Here is a 27,009-nt window from a genome sequence, read left to right as displayed (position 1 = left end):
CCTCAGGGTTCCTTGAGGGTATTGTGACGGCCCTGCCCCCTCTGCCTTCACTGATGGCTAGCCGGCAGCCTGAGTGAGTAGGGTGGAGTGAGGCAGGCCGTTAGACCAACTGGGTGCAGCTGGGTGAGGTGGTTTGGGAGAGTATATAGGGAGCTCTCCCACAACCTCTCATTCTCTCTCTCTCCTCCCTGAAAGCAGGATCTCTGCTACCTGGCCTGTGGGGCCTAACCCTTTTGTTTTCAGTTCCTTTACACACCTTATACAACACTCGCACAGCACATTCCACACATCCATACACTGCATTACATTACTGATTACTGACTTACTCACATCTCATACTTGCTTTGCTTTTGATTATGATTACATTCTTTAATTCTGAATAATAAATATAATTTAAACGTTGACCTTGTGTGGACTCCCTCTTTTTGCCATGTGTTACCCTAGTGCATGACAAAATGGGGGCTCGTCTTAAAAGTCACTTGGTTTGTTTGGAAATTTAGATTTGATCAGATGATTTGAAATTGCTTTGGAATTTGTTTGTTTGGGAGTTTCACACAAGTTTGTTTGTTTTGTTAGGAGCTGGGGAGAGAGAGCATTTGGCCCCGGTGTGCAGACTACAAGGTAGGTGTTGGGATGGGTATTACGGGGGGTAGTGAACAGAACAAAAAGTTGGGAACAAATCCCTGAGCGACCGGTGCCAGTTAGGGTACCGGTTGTTTTTTTTCTTTGATGTAATTAGTGTTTGAATAGCGGCGGATCTCGAGGGTCACAATAGGTGGCTGGAGGGGAGCATTCCTCATGCTCGGGTGCCGACTGGTAGGTTAAGGTAGCTAGGTAGACTAGTACTGTATATTAGATAAGTTAGGGGGGGGTTTGTTCCTATTTTTGTGAAGTTCATCTGCACCTTGTGTTACACAGACCAGCACTGAGTTTTGTTGAGTAATCTGCACAAACAAATTTTAGTCATGGAAAATTTTGTTAAAACTCCATCAGTGGAACTGTTGAACCTCTGTACCAAGGAACAGTTAATGTTGGTAGCCGCTTATTATGACATTCCTGTGACAGAAAAGCTCAAGGCACCTGTGAAGGCCAGTATATTGACAGGCTTAGTGGCGAAGGGGATCCTTCAGCCAGTTGAGGAAGTTGAGGAAGATGAGGAGGAAGATGATGAGGAAGATGGAGCTGTGGGAGAATCCAGTATGGGGTTCAAAGAGAGAAAGGAGCTTTTATTGTTAAAACAGCAGCATGTGTTGGTAAAACAGCAGCATGTGTTGGAAGTGGAAAAAATTAAACAACAAATTGAGACGGCTAGGTTGGATGTGGAATACAAAAAGCTAGACATGATCCAACAGGGTATATTATCATCAGACGCACTGTTCACTGGTAATACTGAGAGGAGAGGGAGTGTAAAAACTTCTGACATTGGCATTAACCTCAGACTACTTCCCAAATTTAACGAAAAGGATCCCGATACATTCTTTTTATTATTTGACAGAGTTGCGGATGCACGTAACTGGCCAGACACAGATCGCGCCTTAATGTTACAGTCCATTCTCACAGGGAAAGCTCAGGAAGCATTCGCTGCTTTAAGTCCTATGGATAGTAGGAGCTATGTAAAAGTCAAGGCAGCAGTGTTAAAAATGTATGAGTTAGTGCCAGAGGCATACAGGCAGCGATGTCGTACCTGGAGAAAACGTGACAAACAGACTCATGTAGAATTTGTAAGAGATTTGACTACACAATTTGCACGCTGGTGTTCTTCATCAGAGGTTGAGAACTTCGAACAACTATTTGACCTAGTGGTAATGGAACAGTTCAAGAACACTCTACCTGCTAATGTTGCTACGTATGTAACTGAGAGTAAGGTAAAAACTCCAGCCGAGGCAGCAGTTTTAGCAGATGAGTACGTTTTAATTCACAAGAGTAATTACAGTGGTCAAAGTACAGAGAAAGTGTACAGAGAGAGATTTCCCCGGGTAAAGACCGGAACAGAGTTTCATGGCCACAGGTTCGACAACAGAGTTGACAACAGAGTTGACAACAGGGTGACACCAGGCACGAATGACAAAGCAGTGGGCTTATGTCATTATTGTAAAGCAAACGGACATTGGAAAAAGGAATGTCCAGTCCTTAAATCTAAGGAGAGGTTCACCGGCTCACAGGTTAAACCATCTGCCTTGACCAACTCACTCAGCCCAGTGGCTTTGCCTGTAGGACAGCAGAGTGCGCTATTGAAGCCTAAGACTGCTAATGCATATTTGCCATTTATTTCCAAGGGGTTCATATCAGTAACAGGAAGTGACAAACAGGTGCCAGTGAGGGTGCTAAGAGACTGTGGCTCATTGGATTCCTTTGTAAGAGAGGGTGTTTTACCTTTTGCAACGGAAACTGATACGGGGGAGAGCATTTTGATTCAGGGAATGGGCATGTTTGTGTTTCCAGTTCCAGTGCATAAAATGTCTCTCATTTCAGACTTGGTTAAGGGAGAAGTTCACATGGGGGTGCGGCCAGAGTTGCCTGTGGCAGGGGTGGACATCATTCTCGGTAACGACCTCTGTGGGGAACGAGTATGGGCTGATCAGGTACCCAATGTAGTAACTAGAAAGTGGCCTGGGGCTGTTCAACAGGACAATGTGTCTGATGTTGCAGTGGTATATCCAGCTTGCGTTGTTACACGTGCCATGGCTGCCTCACATGATCTCCAAAGTGCCGATCAGGAGGTGGGTTGTGGTACATTTGACTTGACTTTGCCTGAACAGTTTAAATCTATGTCACAGGTGGATTTGGCTGTAGAACAGAAAAATGATCCTAGTTTGCAAGAGCTGTTTGACAAAGCCATGTCTTTTGACAAGATAAACAGTAGTGTACATGGGTATTTTCTGCAGGATGGCTTGCTGTTTCGCAAGTGGGTTCCTCAAGCAGAAGCTCTTGGGGGGGATCCAATCTTTCAGTTTGTGGTTCCGAATAAATTTCGGACATTGGTCTTACAAACGTGTCATGATAATGTTGCTGGGCATCAGGGTGTAAAGAAAACCTATGATCGGGTGTTGCGATATTGTTTTTGGCCCCGTTTGAAGCGTGACATTGCAGCATACATCAAAAAGTGTCATACTTGTCAGTTGACGAGCAAGCCGAACCAGTCAATAAAGCCAGCTCCACTGTGTCCAATTCCTGCAGTGGAGAAACCATTTGAACATCTCATTATTGACTGTGTTGGGCCGTTGCCTCGTTCAAAGCTGGGCCATACATATTTGCTCACAGTTATGTGCCAAGTAACGCGTTACCCAGCAGCTTATCCACTTAGAACCATAACCACCAAGTCGGTTGTGAAAGCCTTGACACAGTTCATCTCGGTCTTCGGGATACCTAAGATCATACAGAGCGACCAGGGTTCTAATTTCACCTCCCGTATGTTTGCCGAGGTTCTCAAGCAGCTTCATGTTAAGCATAATAAGGCTTCAGCTTATCATGCTCAGTCACAGGGGGCCTTAGAGCGGTTCCATCAAACCCTTAAGTCCATGCTGCGCTCATACTGTACAGAACTGGGGCGAGATTGGGAGGAGGGGTTACCGTGGCTCTTGTTGGCTTCTAGAGAGGTAGTCCAGGAAAGCACAGGTTTCAGCCCGAATGATCTAGTGTTTGGTCACAAAGTTCGAGGTCCCATGGCTATTTTAGAGGACAGCTGGAAAGTAGCTGAAACCCCTAAAAGTCTTCTTGACTATGTCAATGGGTTTAGACACAGGTTGATTTTGGCGGTGGAAAGTGCAAAAGAGAAGTTAGGACAGTCACAGAGGAAAATGAAGTCTCTTTATGACAGGCGTACAGAGCCTAAGCAGTTTAAAGCTGGAGATCAAGTTTTGCTCCTTCAGCCGATAGTGAGTTCTCCTTTCCAGGCAAAATTCAGTGGGCCTTACACTGTTGTGAGACAGGAGACAGAGCAGAATTACATCATAGCTACTCCAGACAACAGAAAGAAGACTAAGCTGTGTCATGCAAATCTGCTAAAATCATATTACTCCAATCAAGCTGATGGGGAAACAGTGAATGCATGTCTTTGTACAACCAGGGTAGCTGGGTCTTCAGCTCTGGTAGTTAATCCAGAGGAGGGCGAGACTCCTGATGTCATTTTACAGGGTCGGTTGAACAATACTGAGTCCTTGAGTAAGCTTGATTCTAATTTGGCCTATTTGGATGATGATAAACGTTCTGAGTTGTTGGCTCTTATTAACGGTTATCCTACTCTGTTACAAGATGTGCCCACGGTTACGCATCTCATTGAGCATGATGTGGAGTTGGAGGATACAGTACCTATAAGACAGCGTTTTTATCGGGTGTCACCTGAAAAACGTAGACATTTGAACAAAGAGGTCCAGTATATGCTGGACAACCATATTGCTGAACCATGCAGCTCAAGCTGGGCATCGCCTTGCCTATTGGTTGGTAAGCCTGATAAGACCTATAGACTGTGCACAGACTATCGAAAGGTCAATAATATCACAAAGCCAGATGCTTTTCCCCTTCCACGAATGGAAGATTGTATAGATGAGGTGGGATCAGCTACTTATGTGAGTACATTTGACCTTTTAAAAGGATATTGGCAAGTCCCTCTGTCGAAGCGAGCACAGGAAATATGCGCTTTCATTACACCATCTGGTTTATTCAAATACACTGTTATGCCTTTTGGTCTGCGCAATGCGCCCGCAACTTTTCAGCGCCTCATGAATCGAGTGGTGGCTGGTTTAGAGGGATGCGCCGTATACCTTGACGATGTGGTAATCTACAGCGATACCTGGTCTGAGCACGTGCAACGTACGAAAGCCCTCTTTGAGAGGTTGGTCTGGGCACGATTGACAATCAATTTGGCTAAATGTGAGTTTGCAAGAGCAACTGTAACTTATTTGGGCAAGGTGGTCGGGCAAGGAAGTGTGCGCATGGTTCAGGATAAGGTAAAGGCAATCATTGAATATCCTCCTCCAACTACGAAGAAAGAGTTGCTCCGTTTTATGGGACTTGTAGGATATTATAGGAGTTTCTGTAGAAACTTTTCGTCCGTGGCTGAGCCATTAACCAGATTGTTTAAAAAAGATGCTAAATTTATCTGGTCAACTAGATGTCAGTTGGCGTTCAAGAATCTCAAGGCTCTGTTGTGTTCAACTCCTGTACTGGCCGCTCCACGGTTGGAGGAGTCCTTTTCATTACAAGTAGATGCTTCAAATGTGGGTGCTGGAGCTGCGCTTTTGCAAGCAGATGAGCAGGGTTTGGACAGAGTGGTGGCTTTCTTTTCACGAAAGTTCAATACGTATCAACTTAACTATTCAGTTATTGAGAAGGAGGCTTTGGCCCTAATATTAGCTTTGCAACACTTTGATGTATATTTGGGTTCTGGTTTAACTCCACTGGTGGTCTACACAGATCACAATCCACTGACATTTTTGAAGTCGCTGCAGAATCCAAATCAGAGGTTAATGCGATGGGCATTATTTTTGCAGCCCTACAACATGGATATTCGCCATATAAAAGGTTCTTTAAACGTGATGGCAGATGCACTGTCACGTGTACATTAGGCTTATGTGTTGAACTGTTATGTTATTTATCGTAAATGTCTTGTTTTTCTCCACTAGAGACTATCCTGTCTTCGGCTCTCTTAAATTGCTCCTGTGCACAAGGTTGCTGAGGCTGGAGGCAGGATGGTGTGGCAAAGTGGAGTAACAGGTAGTTATGGATGCACTGTCACTCATCACTCTTAATACTGTTCTTACAGGTGACTGAGGGGGTGAGTGGGTGGTTGTATGGATAGCATACAGTTGCAAATTTGTTTTTGGTAAACCTTAGTTATGGTGAGTTTGTTAATGGATATTGTGGGCTGTAGGGGCTTGGTTACAATAATCTAAAAATTGTAAGGTGGCTATTTTACTTTATTAGAAAAGTGTACAGTGAAATGTTGTCACTTTGATTTTGTTGGTTGCTAATTGTTTTTTTGTATTTCTTTAGTTAATGTGGTGGAACCACATTCTTATGGAGGGGGGTGTGACGGCCCTGCCCCCTCTGCCTTCACTGATGGCTAGCCGGCAGCCTGAGTGAGTAGGGTGGAGTGAGGCAGGCCGTTAGACCAACTGGGTGCAGCTGGGTGAGGTGGTTTGGGAGAGTATATAGGGAGCTCTCCCACAACCTCTCATTCTCTCTCTCTCCTCCCTGAAAGCAGGATCTCTGCTACCTGGCCTGTGGGGCCTAACCCTTTTGTTTTCAGTTCCTTTACACACCTTATACAACACTCGCACAGCACATTCCACACATCCATACACTGCATTACATTACTGATTACTGACTTACTCACATCTCATACTTGCTTTGCTTTTGATTATGATTACATTCTTTAATTCTGAATAATAAATATAATTTAAACGTTGACCTTGTGTGGACTCCCTCTTTTTGCCATGTGTTACCCTAGTGCATGACAGTATTCCAAATGGACCGTTACAAGGTTTGTAACTCTGAGAGTGTACAAATGGAACCAAATGATTTATGGCTGATCTTTGAAATTAAAAAAGTTTGAGAACCACTGAACTAGGGCATTGTACAACAGCTCACAGCTGACTCAAATTAAACGGCCACGGTTCACAGCTAAATAATGGAAAAATAAAACCAAACGCTAAATTTTCAACTACTTTCGATTAAAGGGAACGTAAGTGGTTTTTTTTGTTTTGTTTAAATTAAGTGTTAAATAGCTCTATATTCCAAATTTCCAATAGTTATCTCTATCTCTAGCTCTTTAGTAAACAAATGGGTACCTCAGGTCGAGATACCAATTTTATCCAATCACAACAGAGAAAGCATACAGGATAAACAAGTGAAAATGGAAGCGACGAAAAAAAGAAATTGAATATAGATCTATAACTTTAACAAAAAAAAACACTTACACACCCTTTAAAGGGGAAGACCACTCATTTTCAACATTGAACTATGTCTTTAATACACCTTGGAGCTGTGTGTGGAAATAAGAAAAAAAGTCCCCGCTCCCCTTCTATGTTGCCTAGAACTGGATAATTGATTGAGGTCATGTGATCAGTGACATACGCAGGGTGTACTTTTGGCTGAGGGGGCGGAGCCAAAAGTATCCAAATACCCTAACCCATAGTTCAATGTTGAAAATGAGTGGTATTCCCCTTTAATTGTGCACTCTAATTAAACATCACTAGAGAAGTCACTCAAATGAGAGACAGCTGACATGGTTTTGAAGAGAGACGACTTGAAGAAAGAGGCTAATAATAACATGTAATGGGGTTATCCCGACTCTTCGAAGCGGAGACGTTTCGACCCCAATTCATGAAGAGGAAGCACTCTACAGCTCATAAGCACTTTGGGAATAGACTCGGAGGTGGGGGGGGCTCCTTCCTTCCCATGATTTCAAATCTGTAGGCATCAATCTGTGAGAACTAGATCGTGCATTGCACTCACCCTTCCAACCAACCCCTTTTCTCACCAACTGTGCAACAAGCTCTTGTGCCCGCTACTGCAGTGGTTCTCAAACGTTTCCGTGTTAAGGACGCCCACAAATATAAAATATTTAGTTCCAGGGACCCCCAGAAGCAAAGATTTGAGTTACAAATGTTCGCTTTAGAAAATATATATATTCAAGGTGTTCACGATTAAAAAAAAAGATAGCAGATCTACAAGCTCATGAGCTTGTAGATCTGCCATTTTTGAACAGCCAAACTGTAAAATATGGTTAAAATGATTGTGACACTACATTAACTAATTCCCCGGACCCTACTTTGAGAACCAAGGCACTACTGCACAGTCAAATCCAATTGACTTATACTCCCAAAGTTAGATCAACACTGATTATTTTACAGTGTAGATTGGGGTCCCAGAGATTAAAAAAAGAAAAGAAAAATCATATAAAATGGGGGTCCGTGCCCTAATGCATTATCAGACTAGGGGTCCTTGAAATTAAAAAGGTTTATGGGGTTTATGGGCTATACTTTCCCAAGTAATTTCCATTTCCCAAAAGGTTTTCAAGCCAGGGCTCTTCAACGTTTGGCAAGCCAAGGACCCCTTAACTGAGAGAGAGATGAAGCAGGGACCTCCACTACATGTTGTACAAAATTGTGTTGCAGATTAAACGCCTCGCGGCATGAGGTGTTGTGAGCTTGTAGATCTGCTATTTTCGGCTAATGTTCCCCTCAGAATAGGGATGCTAGTGGTTAATGTAAAAAAAAAAAAAAAAAAAAATCACACAAATATTAGGCAGCCCCCCCTGTAGTAACTCTACCCCCTGTTGCATGTTGAAGACCCCTGCTCTAAGCAGACCCTCCAGGAAAGGCGTGAAGACCAGACCAGGACCCCCTGAGCGGAGCCTCCGCATGATGACAATGTTCATGTGTGTTTGTCCTCCCGTGCCGTCAGCCAGCTATAGCCCCTTATAAAAACACCAGCCTTCCTCTCCTTTGTAAAGAGAGAAGATATATTTGCCTTGATCCCGCCAGTCAAGTTTGGGGACTGCAGCATGTACAGTACAGTACGGGCCTTCCTTAAAAGGAGAAACTATGCTCTTTTAGAGGGAAAAAGGAGAGAGAGGGGTGGCAGAATAGTGGGAGAGGCTAAGACAGAGAGTGTGTGTGTGTGTGAGAGAGAGAGAGACAGGCAGAGAGAGACGGATACATTCCATCGAACTTGCAGAAAAGATAACGAGATGAAGAATCACTACCTGGCAAAGAGAAAAACAAGAATGATGATTCAAAATAAGTTTTTTCTTTACTTAAGTAAAAGTACCAATACCACCACAATAGTAGAAATACTCTGTTACAAGTAAACTGTCTGTATTAAAAATGTTACTGGATTAAAAGTACAAAGGTATTGGCAACAAAATATACTTAAAGGCATACTAGGTAACGTTTTCAACAAAACTAAAGTTAAATTGTATATCTTTTGTGAGTGGCAAAAGTTTCACTACACCCACTCCATGAATTTCACCCCCGGAAGCTTTTTATTTATATATTTTCTATTGAACGTGGACCGGGGGGACTTTCCCGGGAAAATGGCGTTCCTGGCCAACGTCATGACGTCGTGGCCGACGTCCTGGCCGACGTCATGACGTCGGCCAGGAAATACCGCAACGGTTTCCTGTTTGGCCAGGAACTACCGCGCTAATAACAAAAAGGAACCTCACGCTGATTTCAAGAGAATGTAGGATTGGAAGATCGAAAAAGAATAGAAAAAGAAAGCACAGCTCATGGTAACTAATGCTCCACTGGCTAAGAGAAACGATCCGTAGATAGTATAAAACAATTAAAAGATCGCTTTTTGAAACGCTTCCGGCTTCCGGTGAAAACGAATGGAATTCTGGGTAATCGAGGACTACGGAAATTGTATGCAGTGACGGTAGTGACCAGCAGAGGTTGCTAAAAATCGTTATTTGTGATTCTGCATTGTACAACTTTAAAGTACTAAACGAAAATAGCACATCTACGGGCTCACAATGCATCATGAGCCGTTGTGAGATTATAGATTGGCTATTTCTGAATAGCTGAAGTATAAAATAGTGCTTGATGTTGTGCTTGTGCTTCTTTAGTATTAATAATCAAATATAAAGTAAATAGTAACTAAAGCTGTAACAGTAAGCAGTTACTAATTTGAGTGGAGTAAAAAGTACAACATTTGACCTGAGTTGTAGTGTAAAGTAGAGTAGAAGTATAGAGTAGAAGTATAAAGTAAATACTCGAGTAAAGTAAAAGTACCATTGAACTTATTTAAATACAGTCTTACTGGAGTAAATGTACTTGGTTGCTTTACACCATTGAGAAAGGGAGACAAAAACATTCCATCGACCTTGCAGAAAAGATAACGAGAAGAAGAGTCACTACTTGGCGAAAAGAAAAATAAACAATCTTGATTCAAACAAAAAATAAAAAACAACTTCTATTTTAATGAACAACGCCATCAGCAAAGGTTATTCACTCAGGAGACAACCTTGATACTTAAGCATCAACTCTACAGACCAGAATAACTTGTCTTAGCTGTTACTCTAGGAGAAATATCGATCCTCACGCTACTGAATAAACACCCGCTCTACTCTGTTCTAATCAATATAAAACAATGCCAAAATGTATTATTTAAAGTCGTTTCAAAGGGGCCTTACATTCAAGGCACTTTGCAAGAGACTTTTCCGTACAATAGGCTTTTTGTATTACTGTGACATCTGATTGATTGTTTGACAGAACATGTCATGTCAAAATGTTGAACACATTCCCACTCTTCCATGGGTAGAAAACGAACTTAAAAAGTTGTATTTAAAGTAATACAATGCAGGTCCACAAATAACGATTTTTAGCAGCCTCTGCTGGTCCGTTTATTCCTGCGTTACCCAGAATTCCATTTGTTTTCACCGGAAGACAGAAGCGTTTCAAAAAGCGTTCTTTTTATTGTTTTATACTATCTGTGGATCGTTTCTCTTAGCCAGTGGAGCTTTAGTTACCGTGAGCTGTGTTTTCTTTTTCTGTTGTTTTTCGATCTTCAAATCCTACAATCTCTTAAAAACAGCGTGACATTCCTTTTTGTTATTAGCGCGGTAGTTCCTGGACAAACAGGAAACCGGTGCGGTAGTTCCTGGCCAAACAGGAAACCGGTGCATTTCCGTTTCCCGGCCGGATGACGTCATTTTCCCGGGAATGACTAACCTAGCCACCGTTTCAATAGAAAAGGCTTTCGGGGGTGAAATTCATGGAGTGGGTGTTGTGAAACATTTGCCACTCACAAAAGATATACAATTTAACTTTAGTTTTGTTGAAAAAGTTACCTAGTATTACTTTAAGTACCTTAGAAGTGCGCGCACGCACACGCACACGCACACACACACACACACACACACACACACCTTGTACATCGGCTGCTTGTACATCGGCTATTTTCACTATTTGTGGAAAAAGAAGTATATAGTGCATTCGTGGACGTGTGGAGGGTCTCGGGTTTTGTCAGATGTAAGGAATGTGTTATGGTCGAGACGTAGTGCAAAAACATTGCAATAGATAATAAAATGTCAAAAATGCATCAAAGGGAAATCAACTAGATGTATTCAATTCCTGCTCATGTTTAGAACAGATGCAGGGTTTTTGCAAGAAACTAACGAGTTGCTTTCAGTCAAGCGCCCACGCAAACTCTCAACGGATGCAGCCTACGAACTCAGCAGGGGATTCTAACAATTATCATAGCGATAATGGATATTCTACCAGTGTGACTGCAACTTGGGTCCTTTGTCTCATTGGTTCGCAGCGTCGGGTACGGGGACACGCCGACCCGGCCACCAGCCGTCCAGATAAGACCCTTAGGGTATCGATTCTCAACCTAATTATTTGTATTTCTTTTTTGGGGGGGGGGTCCCCAGATGATTTGCTTCATGTGCAACATTGCTTTCTCACTCAACAGTTAACAAGCCAACATATAGTATAAGTGTATACAGGGTATCTGCACATTTCTAAAGTTACAATTGAATGCCTTTTAAGACCTTTTTAATATCAAATTGGCCAAATTGGCAAATATTACGGAGAGGCAAACTTGTTGACAAACTTGTTGCAAACTGTGAAAATAGCCGATCTACAAGCCCCGTTGTGGGCTTGTAGTTCGGCTATTTTCACAATATCTATCTGTGGAACCGAGTCAAACTAAATGCAATGCCTACAATTCCAAGTGCTTGTCAGGGTGGGGGTCCCCAGTTCAAATATGATTATTTTTTTTGGGGGGGGGGGGGTCGCGGCCTGAAAGGTTTGGGAAACCTTGACCTTAGGGGTCCGTAACTCAGAGTCCATTTGGTTCCATTTGTATACTACTCTCTCTGAGTTACATTAAGTACACACCTGCTATCTATATCTTGATTATACAAGACCAGGAGACCTGGTTCGGCCAGACCCAGAATGAAGTCCTAGTATGTAACACACCTACAAACCACTTTATAACTGAAAAGCATAAATCATTTTGGGGGTTCCAGAATGGAGAGTACAGTGGTTGATGAGCTTTACTTAATTACATACTTGTGACATAATAATGATGTCATGAATAGTTCGTGACGAAAGGGGGACGGACTTTTTTGGCTGGGGCCGGGGGACAAAGTGACCATGCCCATGTATGGAGAAAACAGATACAAAGCCTCATGTAAGCCCGACCCCTTGGGTCTGGCAATAATTCTATAATTCTATCCAGTGTTCTTTTTTTCCCTATCTTTCCAGCTCTCATTCTACCTCTACCCTCTCTCTTCTAACGTAAACTACAAAATGATGGAGCGTGCACTTCTTTACACCTGTAAAACCTGCGATGTGACAATATATAGCTATATTCTGATTCTTACAGACTCATAAGGGTCCATTTGGACCCTCCGGCGCTCCTCGGACCCGACCTTGAGAACCAGTGCTTTATCTGGCTTTCCTAGCCAGTCTACCTTGACAAGACAATCAAGTCCGGCCAGAGCTTCCCATTTATTTACCTCGGGGGAGGGAGGGAGGGAAGGGAGTGTTGCCCTGTGAATAAGAATGGCTATCCGTGCTGTTGCATCAAAAAGCTGACAGGTTGAACTAAGAATAATACCCTTTCCCTCATCAAACAAATAGCCACCCTCCTCGGTGTTAAATCATCTCTGATGAAGCCCTTTGAAGGTTTGTTTATTTGCTCATATACAGCTCATATCGGGTTTGTGAGGACACAGGTGGGTCTCTTGTCAAGGCCTGTTAAAATCAGATTTTGTTGATCATTATGGTTTAATACTTCGGGAGCATTTTGATTGATGGGGCGGCTAGTGTAGAAAAGTCTCAGAGCCTCCAAAAACACCAAAAAGCTTAACCCATGAAGACCATGCAGGAACGCATCTGTGTCATTTTAGATTTCTTTGGCTATTGAAAAATAGCAGATATACAAGCTCGTGCCAAGCTATGAGCTTGTATATCTGCTATTTTTTCAGCTTGTAGATCAGCCATTTTTGAGAAATCTTGAAAATGTGTGCACATCTTTGAATACGTATATTCTTTTAAACAACATTTTTAACTGAAATATTTGCTTCTGGGGGTCCCTGGAACAACATATTTTGAGATGGGGGTCCGCAGCCAAATACATATAACTTTTAGGGTCCTTGACATGAAAAAGCTTGAGCACCTCTGATATAGCGACTTACGTTTTTCAGAAAACTGTTTGGATTTAGAAGACATTGCAGAATCGGCCTCAGATCTTAATGGGTTAAATAATCTCCCTCGGCCAAGGGGGATTGCCCTTTATGCTGGGGTTAAGATGTTTGGCTTTAGTGTCCCTTCCTACGCGGCCGGTAGACATGGGTTTGAATCCCGGGCGTAACTTTGGTGCCGTGACCCGGATCGCGTTTACTAGTGGGGGGGGGGGGGGTCGCTGGGGTGGTCAAAGTGGAGTGAGTGTAGCAGTATAGTGGCTCAGAGCCCAAAAGCCCAATAACTCCCCATCCAAGGAGGACTGTCCAATGTAGGAATCCCAGGACACTAGGACTGAAAATGCTATAAATTAATACAGTGTACTGTGTACAGCCTTTCAAACTCAGCCTCCACAACTCAGGTTAGAGATAAAAAATGCACTCCAGTTTCAACATGAGTTTGTGTTCTCAGAGAAGAAAGCCAAAAAGATTTGTTGGGACAGTTGGTGCTTTTTCTGTGAGACTGACGAACGGAAAGAGACAGGAGTGGAGAGGAATGTCTTTGTGAAAACAGTCTGAGGGAAAGACACAAAAGGGAGTATAAGAAGACTTAAAAGTCGACACACCATGGTGTAAACATTACAAGGAGGTCCTGTAGCCTCACTCAGTGACTACACCTCCATATCAGTTTGGATAAAACACACATGGGCACAGAGCATACACAGAACAGCCACTATACTTGCCAAAATGCCAAATACATACTTTGTATTAGGACTGGGCAAACCGACATTTAGTACCAATGACCGACTTAATCTGTCTCATTTAGGTTCATCGAATAATCGAGAAACAAGTTTTTCATTTTTCCTTATAATGTTTTTTATAATCGACTACATTGATTAGTCTGATTAACCACTTGACCTTGTAATTTAATTCATTGTACAATGGTGGCATACAAAAATAATGAAAATATCTGAACTACAAGCTCACAAAGCATGACATCGCAAGATGTTGCAAGCTTGTAGAGCGGCTATTTTCCAGTTTTTTTTAATAATCGAATTAATCGAGGCAAAAGTTTTAAGTACTAAGTTTGTGATATTGATTTGAAGTCACATAAACCCAGCCCTAATACCTCCTCCTATCAGTTTGGATAAAACAGACATGGGCACATGAGCAGAACATAGCCTGGCCCTACACAGAACAGCCAATACAGATACTCTTTATCAGTGGTTCTCAAAGTTTTTCATGTCAAGGACCCCCAAATTGTTACTCATTAGCCCGCGGACCCCCATTTGAAAAGATATGCCAAAGGACCCCCATAAGAGATTTTTATGGCTCTAGCAGTGATTCTCAACCATTTTCATTACAAGACAAGTACCCCCAGTTTGACATGCATTATTAGGCTACGGACCCCCATTTAATGGCATTTATATCTCTGGGACCCCAATTTATATTGTAAAATTAATGTTAATGTAACTCTGAGAGTGTACAAATGGAACCAAATGGACCCGCTATGGCTGTAACGCTCAGAGTTACAGACCAATATGGGTCCATTTGGTTCCTATCCATCATTTAGCTGGGGACCCCCTGGAACTCCCTCAAGGACCACTGGGGGTCCCCGGAGAACCAATGCTCTATATGCCTCTGTGATTCCACCTCCAAACAGGATGAATTGCTTTACTCAATGCAAAGGAAAAAAATATCCATTTTCCAAATTAAGTGTGATGCAATAAATATCGTTATACAGCCAGATGCTTTACATATTCGTGTGTGCATATATTGGTATGACACGGATATTATGGTCAACAGAACCGAACAGAACAGCTAGAGCTACAGAGAAGATGATAGCTATTAGCTACACACAGACAGCATACAAATTAGGCTGATGTGCTACAGGTGTTCTACCTACTGCTGCGCACATTACACACCAAACAAAAAACACGTGTCCTGGACTCCTGACAGATTCTCAAACGTTTTCACGTCAAGGACCCCCAAATTCAAACATATTTGTCCGCGGACCCCCATCCGAAAGGATTTGTCGTGCCAGGGACCACCATAAGAGAACACTTTGTGTTACGAATGTTCCTAAAATAGCCAAAGAATAGGCTACAGAATGGAGTTTTAAGTGGTTAAACTTGTCATTCGATTTCTTTGGCTATTGAAAAATACATTCAATACACATTCCCAGACATCATCATCACCACTATTAACACCTACTGTGGGCTCTTGTGATAGAAAGGCAGCGTAACGTGGCTCAGTTCGTGGAGGTCGAAGGCGGTGGGCTCGGCAGAGATGGCCGTCCTCTTGGTCCTCTGCTGCTCTCCTCCGCCGCCGGGCTGCTGCTCGGTGGTCTTGCCGGTGATGACCTGCTGCTGGGTGGCGGGTCTGATCACGGACCGGTACTTGTCCAGCTCGTTCTGCAGCCTCTGGATCAGCTCGTCCTTCTGGTCCAGCTCCAGCTCCAGCTCGTCGATGAGCGCGTCCCGCTGCCGCAGCTCCTCGATCTTCTCCTGGAGCGCGTACTGGAGGTCGCGCAGGGTGCCCATGACGTCCGCTTTCATAGGATTTTTAAAAGATCCAACTTTAATTACAAAGATCCAACTTTAATCCGAGATTTCAGGCAGTCCGAGTGTTTATTCTAGTCTCCTTCCTCGTCCTCTTGCCCTCCTTCCCTCTGCCTGGGAAAATCTGCCGGGAAACTTTGCCGGGAAACATCCAACAGCTTCCAGAGAAGAATCCACTCCCCTTCTTCTCCTATAACCGCCTGTTGATATATAAGCCAGTTGGATGGATTGTACGAGGTATCTCTTTCTTCTTCCACGGGCGATTACATTTTCGAGACGAGCGCAGTTTAGCCACAAATGCAAAGTTTGATCAATGCCTCTCTCCTCTCTCTCTGGTCTCCCTCTAGGCTGTGACAGTGGAGGTGCAGCCCAGCCTCTCTCTCCTCTCAGCCGTGCGTCAGGCTGAGAGCCGGGACAGAAGCGCGAGGCGAGAAGGGCGCCTACAGGAATCCGTGGAACAGTGCAGCCTGGGCGGACGCACTGGAGCAGAGCAGAGCGTCCCCCCTCCTCCTCACGATTGATTGATTGAATACTTTATTTAGAAGTTTGCAGTAAAAAGCACATGAAAGTACAGTTTACAAGGTCAACTAAATAGGATTGAAAAGCCCATGAAAGCCTAATGGCTTCTTTCAAATGGAGTTCCATTCCATCCATTGGAGCAAATTATTTATGAATAATGCAGTGTGGTTCTCTTTTTTTTTTTTTTTCAAGGACCCCCACTTTGGTATGCAATTAGGCCAGTGGTTCTCACTGCTGGGGGGGGGGGGGTCCCCACTCCCTAGCCCTGGTCCAGAGCATTGGTGAGATCTCTCTAACGCTCTGCCAGGCGCGCTGCTCTGCTCATAGACTTTCACTACCGTGCGAGGTCTCCGTCTTTAGTTAAAAAATAATAAACTAAACTGCTTCGCTACTCACCGAAACAAAGGCAGTTTTGTGTTGTTGAAGGACTATTCTCCACTGTGGGAAGCCTCTCAGGATACACTTTTTTGGCAGAAAATTAAATATGTCCGCCAAATGGAAATTATGTTATTTACTCCACTGCGCCCTCTACATAACTGGTCAATATAAATTACCATTGACCAGATCTGTAGAGGGCGCAGTGGAGTAAATAAAATAACATATTTAATTTTCTGCCCAAAAAGTGTATTATACGGAGAAGGTAGGATGCTGAAAGGCTTGCCACCCTGGAGAATAGACTCTCATCAACACAAAACAGCCTTTCTTTCGGTGAGTAGCGAAATAGTTTAGTTTTTTAACTAAAGTTGGAGACCTCGCACGGCAGTGTAATTTGGGGTCTATGAGCAGAGCAGCGCGCCTGGGAGAGCGTTAGAGAGAACTCATTAAGGCACTGGACCAGGGCTAGGGGGTCCCCAGCAAAATGACTGAGACTGAAACTTAGAGAACGAATGATTTGCCTTTTTTGTAGGAGTTGAGGCATTCAATTTCGTTTGACTCAGTTCCACAGATAAATATTGTGGAAAATAGCCGATCTACAAGCTCACAGCGCCTTGCATTGCAAGGCCTTGTGAGCTTGTAGATCGGCTATTTTCATATTTTTCCCTCTTTCTTATATTTGACTTTTTTTTTTTTTATCAAGCTTTTGCAGATACAGGCTTTATGAATAACATTCAAAGAACATATCACTGATCTGCAGCTACTCAGTCAGGGGTATATATAAACTGAATGTTTGATGATTAAATGTCCTTGAGCTCCACGGGATTACATACTGGTCACATACTGAGGAGGTGTTTGTTCAGCCTCTTCTTAAAGGCATGAATACTACTATGCCCAACAATGTGAGGGCCCCCCTGCCCTGGGGGTCCCGACCCACAGCTTGAGAACCACTGGAATAATGGACTCGCTCAAAGAACTGTCATTAAACCTCAATAACTTCCCCCAGGCAGATGCTGTGTATCAACACCGGTTCACAAATTGATGAGCACTGACTGAATCCTTAATGGGAGTTGAGTTGATGGCAGTTTAATTAAACCCCTTTTGTGCAAAATATTAGCCTCACATTCCTCACTCTTGTTTTCTTTATCATGCAGTAGCTTGTTTTTTTGTTTTTTTTACTGTGGATCATTTTGTCAAGACTGCATCCCCCGCTTGCAACATGAAAATGTACAAGTACAATCTGTTGAGGTTTCTGTTCGTGGATTTTGCTGTGAATAGTGCTTGTGAAATGACATATAAAGAAATGAAAAATCTCAATAAAAAATAGCTGAGGGCTGAGGGAATTCATCATCCCTGAAATGTCTTTGGCAGTGGTGGAAAGTAACTAAGTAAATGTACTCAAGTACTGCACTTAAGTACACTTTTGAGGAATATTCCCAATTTTAAATATTTTTACTTCCACTACATCTTAGAGGCAAATATTTAACTTTTACTCCATACAATTTTATGAAAACTTTAGGCTATATATTTCGGCCATTTGAAAATAGCAGATCTACAAGCTCACAATGCGTCGCGATGCGACGCATTGTGAGCTTGTAGATCGTCTATTTTCAAATGATTTTTTGAACTTGTGAAATAGGACATTCTGCACAATGAGTACTTTTACTTTTGGTACTTTAAGTATATTTTGATGCCGATACTTTTGTACTTTTACTCAAGTACACGTTAAGATTTTTTATCTTAACATGAGTATACAGTATCTACATTGCAGTATTGATACTTTTACCTAAGTAAAACATGTGAGTACTTCTTCCATCGTGAGAAGACACAGTCATACCTTGTCTCCACAGATGTAGGCCATAACCCAAATATATCACTAGCTTGTGTATATCCAGTGACAATGATAAATGACCATTTTCTTCACACAAAAAAAAATGTCTCTCGCAAACGTGTTCAGCTGGCACCTGCTAAACACATGTACGGTACGCCTAAACACAACCCAAGGGAACAAAAAGGTCAAAGGAAGTAGATTGGATTGGATTCTAAAAATACAAGTCCAAAATAATAATGATAAAAGAAAAGCTGAATCTGTGAGTGATAGGATCATGGGGTCACCTGTCTCTCACCACTGTGATGTCATCAGATTCCAATGAGTCACCTAAAAATCTTCATGAACAGCTGTAGGGGCTGCCGTCCGTGCCTATAAATCCAACCACAAAATTGGCTATTTATCCAAGAACATTCAGATGGGATCAATAAAAACGAAGAGTAATTGAAACAGCAATCAGCACGGGGTATAAAGGTTAAAGAACCATGAGTCACACGATGACAGCAAGGGGCGAACAAGGGTTACCACATCACAAAGAACCTCTTCGGGTGAAGGGATTGGTTTTATGTTTGACATGTTGGTGAGTATAGTGGGTGGGTCTGGTGTCATAGCAAACACCATGTTTCTCACAAGAAGCCACGTTGAGGTCCCAGGGAGGCCTGAGGACAGGTAAAAGCTGCCCTCTTGTGGCGGTATACGATAAAGGATTGATCAATGCAAATGGACTACATTATTGTCTGATTTTTGTATCCGTGGGTGGGTGGTATTTACTGTGGATGCACTCCACAATACAACAATGTGTTATTATAAGACAGACAGTGGTTCTCAAAGTGGGGTCTGGGGGACCCCCAGGAGTCTTTGAGGGGGTTCCAGGGGGTCCCCAGCAAAATGATTGTACATGTGCATGTCTGAAACTTGGCCTAATGCATACCTAACTGAGGGTCCTTGAAATTAAATGGTTTGAGAATCACTGTTAAGTAATGATATATGTTTTTTAAATGGGATTTTTTAATTGTGTTTTTTTCTCTGCTACAGCAAACCACACGTTTCATCGGCACAAAAAATGGAGCAAAGACGATCCAATTTATGTAACCAGAAAACAGTGATTCGTAGAAAAAGATGAATGTTTAAAAAATGGCTGTAAGTAACACCAAATTTAGTCTGTGCCTGTTTCCAAGTTTACAACACAACTATTTCATTATGACCTCCCTACATTCACCATGAGAACTAATACTTTGCCTAGTAAAGGGCATATGAATGAACTTGAGCAATATGTCGAGTTATGCAGAAAACCAACAACTAAAGCATATCGTTGCTGTCGGGCAGAAACCCCTTATATATTTTTTGCACATTAATGCCCTACTTGATCATGCTACAGCGTCACACAAAAGCAGCAAAAGTAGCAGATCTACAAACTCGACAAGCTTGTAGATCTGCTTCTATACTTTTGAATTTGAATCCTGAAAAGTAAGTTTTAGACATAATGGTTTCCACCCCACAGAGACGATGTGAATGAACTTGAGCAACATGAGTTATGCCAGTGGTTCTCAAAGTGGGGTCCAAGGACCCCTAGGGGTCCTTGAGGGGGTTCCAGGGGGTCCCCAGCAAAATGAGGAACAGTTCACCTAAGCCCTGATGTTTTATACTTTGACTGTTTGAAAACAGCCGATCTACAAGGTCAGCTTGTGAGCTTGTAGATCAGCTCTTTCTGGAATAATTTCACTTATTTTTAAACACAAATATTCTCTTATGGGGGTTTCCTGCCACAGGATATTTTCAGATGGGGGGGTCTGCGATCATATACATCTGGGGGTCCTTGACATGAAAATGTTAATGAGAACCACTGCCATAAGCAAAAACCAATACATTAAAAAGTCCAGAATGTGCATTTTCTGGACACTCTTCCCACAACTGTTTACTTCCTCTGAGCTGCATCATCCTCCACAACAGGCACTCTCCCCGGGGCGGCAGGGCCTACATGCCCTTCAAAGCACCTCTGCATCGGGAGGAGACAGGCTTTGAATTTCACCTCTCTAACCATCCAGCTCAGCCCTTTTCCTATGCAGATCAATAGAAACAGGATCCGGTGCTCCATGCCGCTGTAATCCGATGAGCGGTGAGGGCTGCCTCCTGGTGCCACGCTCTGACACTAATGGGGGTCGCGCTGTCTCTGACCCAAACCGGCGGGGGCGGCCCCATGTGGGCACCATGGCACGGTGGGTGAACGCCCTCCAGACAACATGTCAAAGCCGGATTTAGACCTATTTAGACCATGGGCGTCGTGACTCGTGCACCCGAAAATAGCTGATCTACAAGCTCACAAAGCGTCAGCGACGCGTTGTGAGCTTGTAGATCTGCTATTTTCCGGCCTCAGGTCTCATGAGACAACCACTCCCGCTCACTCAGATCAGCTAACACAGGGAAGCTGTCAGAACCGTCCCTAAAACATCCGGGACAACGCTCCACACGTCCCAGACTCTTCGCCCTATAGCCCCTGGCTCCCAAACTGTGGAACAAACTCCCCGTTGCAGTGAGAACTGCAGACTCACTCCCCAATCTTCCGCCGAAATCCGAAAGACTCACCTCTTCAGTCTCCACCTTAGCCGGTAGCACTTGCCGTAGCACTTGCCCTAGCCTTGACGACCTTGCGGGCTTATGCAAAGGCTAAAATGTAATTTAGATGTATTTAGCATGTTATCTAGACAGATGCCGGGTTCATTCGTTGACCTGGCTGGCATCCTATAGTGTGTATAGTTTCAATGTACAGATTATATATTTGTTGATATTATACTGTTTAGACTGATGATAGGTTCTTGGTTTACCTATGATCCTAGATTACTACGGTTAGGTATCTCTATGCATTGATGTATTACCTCGTGTTTACCTTGCCTACTGTAAATCGCTCTGGATTATGAGCGTCTGCTAAATTCCTTAATTGTAAAGTGTTAAAGAGTCACTCATTGAAGCAGGACAGAAACAGTACAGTCTCCATTTTGAATCAACTCTCTGATGCCACGGTGTCCTTAGATAAACTGCTTTTGGGGGAGGTGCTGGAGGAGGACTCTGGTCCATTTTGGTTCCATTTGTACCCGAGTTAAATTGCCACTGAGGATTTTTACCGTGTAACAAAGATGGATCTATATAATCATCCATTTAGGTCAATTTTTTGTGCTCTCAGTTTTATCTCATCAGTGCTTAATTTGAAGAGGAGGAAAAAGCCTCAAAGAAGAGGAGTTATGTCTGATCAGGAGAATGATTTTGCTTGGTTACACCACCTTAGTTTCATGAGTAAACCATTATCTACCCCACTGAGGCATTTCAAAATATTGTACCATTCCATTAGGATCTCTGCAGAATAAAGCCTACCGTTCTTTGTTTGTACTGTCATTATAGAAATACAGTAGATTTGTTAATTATCCATAATAGTCATTTTCTCACTGAATGTCAATCACCTCTAACGCATGTGCCCACACAAGTGCCTACGTGTGTGTTTGTGTGTGTGTGTGTGTGTGTGTGTGTGTGTGTGTGTGTGTGTGTGTGTGTGTGTGTGTGTGTGTGTGTGTGTGTGTGTGTGTATGTGTGTGTGTGTGTGTGTGTGAGAGAGAGACTACTCACACATGCACACACAATTATTTCTCAATGAATGACACAGCAAATCATTCATGAAGTCTCTCCCCTTATGGAGGACTTATGGTGTTGCTGCGAGGGCCTTGTATAGTGCACAGCGGTTCTCAAAGCCCAAGGGGTCCTTGAAGGGGTCCTGCAGGGAGTGATGCTATAGTTGTTAATATAGCATCACAATCAGTTAAACCACTTTAACACTATATATTTGTTTTACAAGTGCCTTCTAAATCAGTAGTTCTCACACTCGAGATTTTTCAAAAATGTTCAAAAATACCAGATGTACAGATGTATATCTGCTATTTTTTAATAGCCAACGCAGACATCTAAAATTACACAGATGCTTTCCCGGTTTTAATGGGTTTTGATTGAAAAATCTTGACAAAAATGTGTCTGTTAGCACAACTCAATTTGGGGGTCCTTGGCGTGAAAATGTTTGAGAACTCATATAGCGCTCCATGCCTCAGGAACACAGTCTGTCTTGCCTAACAGTGCCATTAATGCAAAATGAATGAAGATGGGAAATTGTCTCGCCGTCTTAACTGAATTAACCAAATTGACTATCACCATGTTAATGCAATTAAGCGGCGGAGTAATTTATGCTTGTGTGCATTACAGTTACAGTGGTATTACAAGTTCATTTGTCCTGATGATGTTATTATACCGGTGATTTGATGGGAACGAAAGGAGTAAGGACAGGGTGATAATGACAGACACAGTGAGAAACAAATGGAGGGGCCGAGGGGGAGGAGAGAGAACGAGAGAGGTTGTTTTTGACACTTGCTTTGGCGATGTAAACATATGCTTTCTCATGCCAATAAAGCTCCTTTGAATTTGAGAGAGAGAGAGAGAGAAAGAGAAGCCTGTGGAGTCAATCACAATCTATTTTTGATTGTTTTGTTCCACATTTTTGCTTTGGCAATGTAAATGTAGGCTATGTTTTCTCAAGCCAATAATAAAGCCCCTTTGAATTGAGGGGGAGAGAGAGAGAGAGAGTGAGAGAGGGATAGGAGTGTTTCTTACCTTTAAACTGTTTACATGATGTTCTGCATAGTAGCCTAGTGTTTATCTGTCTGTCATTTAATGTCTCCATGAATTGAGTACATGAGGACCGCCATTGCGGCTTTTCTGGGCTTTTTCAATTCTATTTAGTTGACCTTGTATTGTGAAATGTACCATGTGCTTTTTCTCTGCAAACTTCTAAATAAAGTATTCAATTAATCAACCAGGACCACAATGGAAACAACAAGTCCCCAGGACTTTTTTGTGTTATCCTTTTAGCCCAAATGTCTGACTGTACCTCGTGCTGTTTTGCATTCTGTCTAATAAAGTATTCAATCAAGCAATCAAAGATGGTGAAATGAACATGGTTAGAGTGGCCTTATAAGCGTTGTTTATTGATTATCTAACAAACTAAGTTATAAGCCTTTGGGTATCAAACGCTAAATAAGTAGGAGGCCTACAAGTTACCATATGGAGCTAAAAACGAGCACCTAAAGGTGATGAAGCAAGCGGAGAAGAAGCAGCAGCATATGGGGGGGGGGGAGTTTCTAATGCAGGAGGATTAAATATCCGTTAGACGTGCACTTCAGGGCGCTCAGTGTCCAGATCTACTAAAAGCCAATAATGCATTGTACTTCCTCCCCTGGCGTCCCTGGGGGACGCGGTGATGGATCCATCAATTATCAAGCTCTTTCTGGACGCGCTGCGTCATCGAAGCACCCTATAATAACCGCTTGTATACTTTGGTTGCAGCTTCGTGTTGCGCTGAAAAAAATATGCGACCTACAAGCTCACAACGCGTTGCTCCGCAAGGCCATGTGAGCTTGTAGATCTGATGTTTTTTTTCCCAGCAGCGAGGCGACACCGGCGGACGGCTAAGTATATGTCGCCACCTTTTAAGAATGAAAGTGCTTGAGCCTCCCATTCATGGCAAAGCATCAAGGCAGAAAAAAAACTACAAAAAAAACATGGGACCAGCTTAATAGCAGCAGAGTTGGGACGCGAACATCATGCAAGAAGCAGTGTGTTTATGTATATTAATATAGGCCTACGCTACCCACTAACTCCACATGTTTGATCACATTGCATTGAATGGGGTCAAAAGTAACACTAATTACATTTTCCTTCATAATTCACAGCCTACTTGAAATATTCTAGTCATCTTTTGTTATAAGAAACATAGGCTATATGTGCCCTAATTAATAATATCATTTATAAGCTTACACTAGTAAGGACAAGACTAAAAATATTACGTTTAATCCAATAAATCAGTCAAAATTACAACAATCATAATAGTTGATGCTTGGTGGATGTATAATTGATGGTGGAAGTGCAGAGAAGAGCATGTGGCCAATGATTCACAATATCAACACTTTGATAATGAACCAAAAGAAGATCGAGGGCTATTTATTTAATGGCATGCATGAACTCCTCAATAATCTTACCAGTCGGACTTAGCATATTTCCTAAAGTTCTGCCTGGACAGGTCCTGGTGGGTCTGCGGCTCGGCGGAGATGCCCTGCGCCCGGCGGGTCCGGGGTCCGAGCAGCTGGGCGCTGGGCAGCACCGACTGGCATTTGTGCAGCTTCCTCCTGAGCTCCTGGACCTCGTCCTCCCGATCCAACAGACGCCGCTCCAGATCCCGGATCCTCTCCTCTTTGAGCAGCAGGATCTTAGCGAAGTCCTCCTCCAGGTCACTCATGGTGAAATCTGGCGTAAAAACAACTTTAGGTAGCCTACAATCCGTTAAAACAACTCCAATACTCGAGCGGAACAGGGGCTTTTTTGGTAGTTAAAATCCCAAGATTACGCGTCGGATCGGATGGATACCTTGCCCGTGCGTCGTTGCTGCGATCCGGAATAAATAATATCCCTTTTTTTTTTAACTGACCAACCGCACTTGTTTGTTTTCCGTGCGCCTCGGACTGGAGAGAACGCGGTGTTTAAAAGTACAGAGCGGACGCTGCGCTCCGGTCCGCCGATCAGCCAGAGCCTCCAGGGAGAAACAGCTGATCAGCCTTCATTGACAAACCAATCCTCTGTGAGGAGACGCATGGAGGGCCAGGCTGTCACACACTAGCCCACTGGCCGGGCTGCTGGGGCAATAAAGGTCTCCAAATAATGCCCCCGGTGGGAGAGAGAGAGGAGCAGCCGCCAGCCAGCCCGAAAGAAAGAAAGACAGTGTGTGTGTGTGTGTGTGTGTGTAGTGTGTACACAGATAGCCCAACCACCCGCCGGCCCAACAACACACTGACTACAACATCACACAGGTGACAAAAAAACGGTTTTTCTCCTCTCTTTTTTTTGCCATTATCTCTGATAAATGCCCTTTCAGCAGCGAGGATGTTTAGCTGTGGAAACTCAAGCCTGTCGAGTCATTAGATTGTCACTGGACCGAGCAGAGCAGAGCACCCCCCCCTCCTAAATTAATAAATAAATAAATAAATGATGCCCACTTCACCGTTTCTCACCTCAGCTCACAAAACTAAAATAGCCTACAACCGAACTAACTGTAGTTATTATGGGGTTTATGGATATTATTGTGCAGTAGTCTACACCTATCCTATAACTAATTTGATGGCGTGGTGGTTGGACTTCCGGGTCATTCTGGTAGGACTCTTTGTTTCGGCTATGTTCTAGCAGATCACGTGTGCAATTTCCTACACATTTCGCCTAAAAATCGATAATGCCTGTCGCCTTTGGATAGTGTACTTTTAATTGTTCAGCACACATTTGTATTTGTTTTTTGACCCATATTTTGCAGCACTACGTGATTACGCAACATTTCTACGCCCTACCAACAGCGGTGAAGGAGTGTAAATCCCTACTCACCTTCAAAACCGCTCTGGCAGGTGGCTGCAATTCGAAACTGGCCCCTGTAAAAAGCCAAATATTCACTGCGCTGCCAGTCAGACAATGTGTGTGTGTGTGTGTGTGTGTGTGTGTGTGTGTGTGTGTGTGTGTGTGTGTGTGTGTGTGTGTGCGAGTTTATGCTACACAGGCTACTTCTGGAATGATTACAGTAGCCATTAAATAAGCTAAATCAGTGGTTCTCAAACATTTTCATGTCTAGGACCCCCAAATTGTTATGCTTTTGTCTGCGGTCCCTACAGATCCCCCATCTGAAATAAAATGTTGTAGGCTACCTGGATCCCCATAAGAGAAGATTTGTGTTAAATATTAAAAAAATTATTCCACATTTTCAAAATCAAATAGCCGAAGTATAGTGGTTAAACAGATGTTGGTGCTATATTAACCAATTTTGCTGGGGACACCCTGGTTAAGTGGTCAGCTGACACATAGGTCAACTAGGCTATGCGTCATGTTTCACTCTACTGCCACCTGAATCCATATCAGCCCAGTGATTCCATTGACAGAGTTGGAGCATAAGGGGGAATATTTCATTAAGGTTCCAAGTTAAAAATAGAGAGAACCAATCCTTCATCTGTCAGTGTAGTTCTAAGAATCTCACCCCTATCTCTACCACCCCTTATCTCGAGCACTTAGATGCCTTTCTCTGGAAAGCATGACCCCATGTATATGTCAGTCATATATCGTTGGTGTCGGGTCAGGTAGAAACCTTGTATGTCCAACACCATTACTTATCATGAAATGTTGAGACGTGTTACAATTGATCCAGTGCAATTGTTATTTATTTAGTCACAAGCTCTTGTTAATACTTTTCATTGGTTTGATTTTTAAAAACAGACATTCCAGTTTCACTTTCAAAAATAGCAACAAAATAGCCGATATGCAAGTTCATAACGTGCATTGCAGCGGGTTGTGAGCTTGTACATCGGCTATTTTTGCCACTTTTGTGTGACACTTTTTTACGAAGAACATTCATTTCCGAAAAGGATCGGGGAAAAGTTGAAATATTGAGATACAAGCTTTCCGTTCCGACAGCGATGATATCTGACAAGTTGTTTTGGGCGTTCGTTCATTATCTGTAATTTCAACATCTT

General features: G+C 43.0%; 1 protein-coding gene across 2 annotated transcripts in view; it reads right to left on the bottom strand.

Annotated features, from left to right (window-relative positions):
- The window catches only part of LOC308099802 (cGMP-dependent protein kinase 1), a gene marked incomplete at its 5' end in the record, with an annotated part of 171,419 nt that extends 146,673 nt beyond the window's left edge, over positions 1-24,746 (bottom strand). Inside the window, one exon of one of the 2 annotated variants that reach the window (XM_080448600.1) lies at positions 24,490-24,746. In XM_080448600.1, the coding sequence (XP_080304726.1) occupies positions 24,490-24,746 (257 nt within the window). Of the gene's footprint in view, positions 1-15,352; positions 16,028-24,489 lie in introns of those variants that run through there. The other variant, XM_080448599.1, reaches the window with a different exon arrangement.
- Between the last annotated feature and the right edge of the window lie 2,263 nt (positions 24,747-27,009).

Source organism: Gymnoscopelus braueri (genome assembly GCF_963280865.1).
Source record: "Gymnoscopelus braueri genome assembly, chromosome: 14".
Taxonomy (NCBI): Eukaryota; Metazoa; Chordata; class Actinopteri; order Myctophiformes; family Myctophidae; genus Gymnoscopelus; species Gymnoscopelus braueri.
Note: the sequence above shows the minus strand (reverse complement) of the source record. Positions and strands in the feature narration are given on the sequence as shown.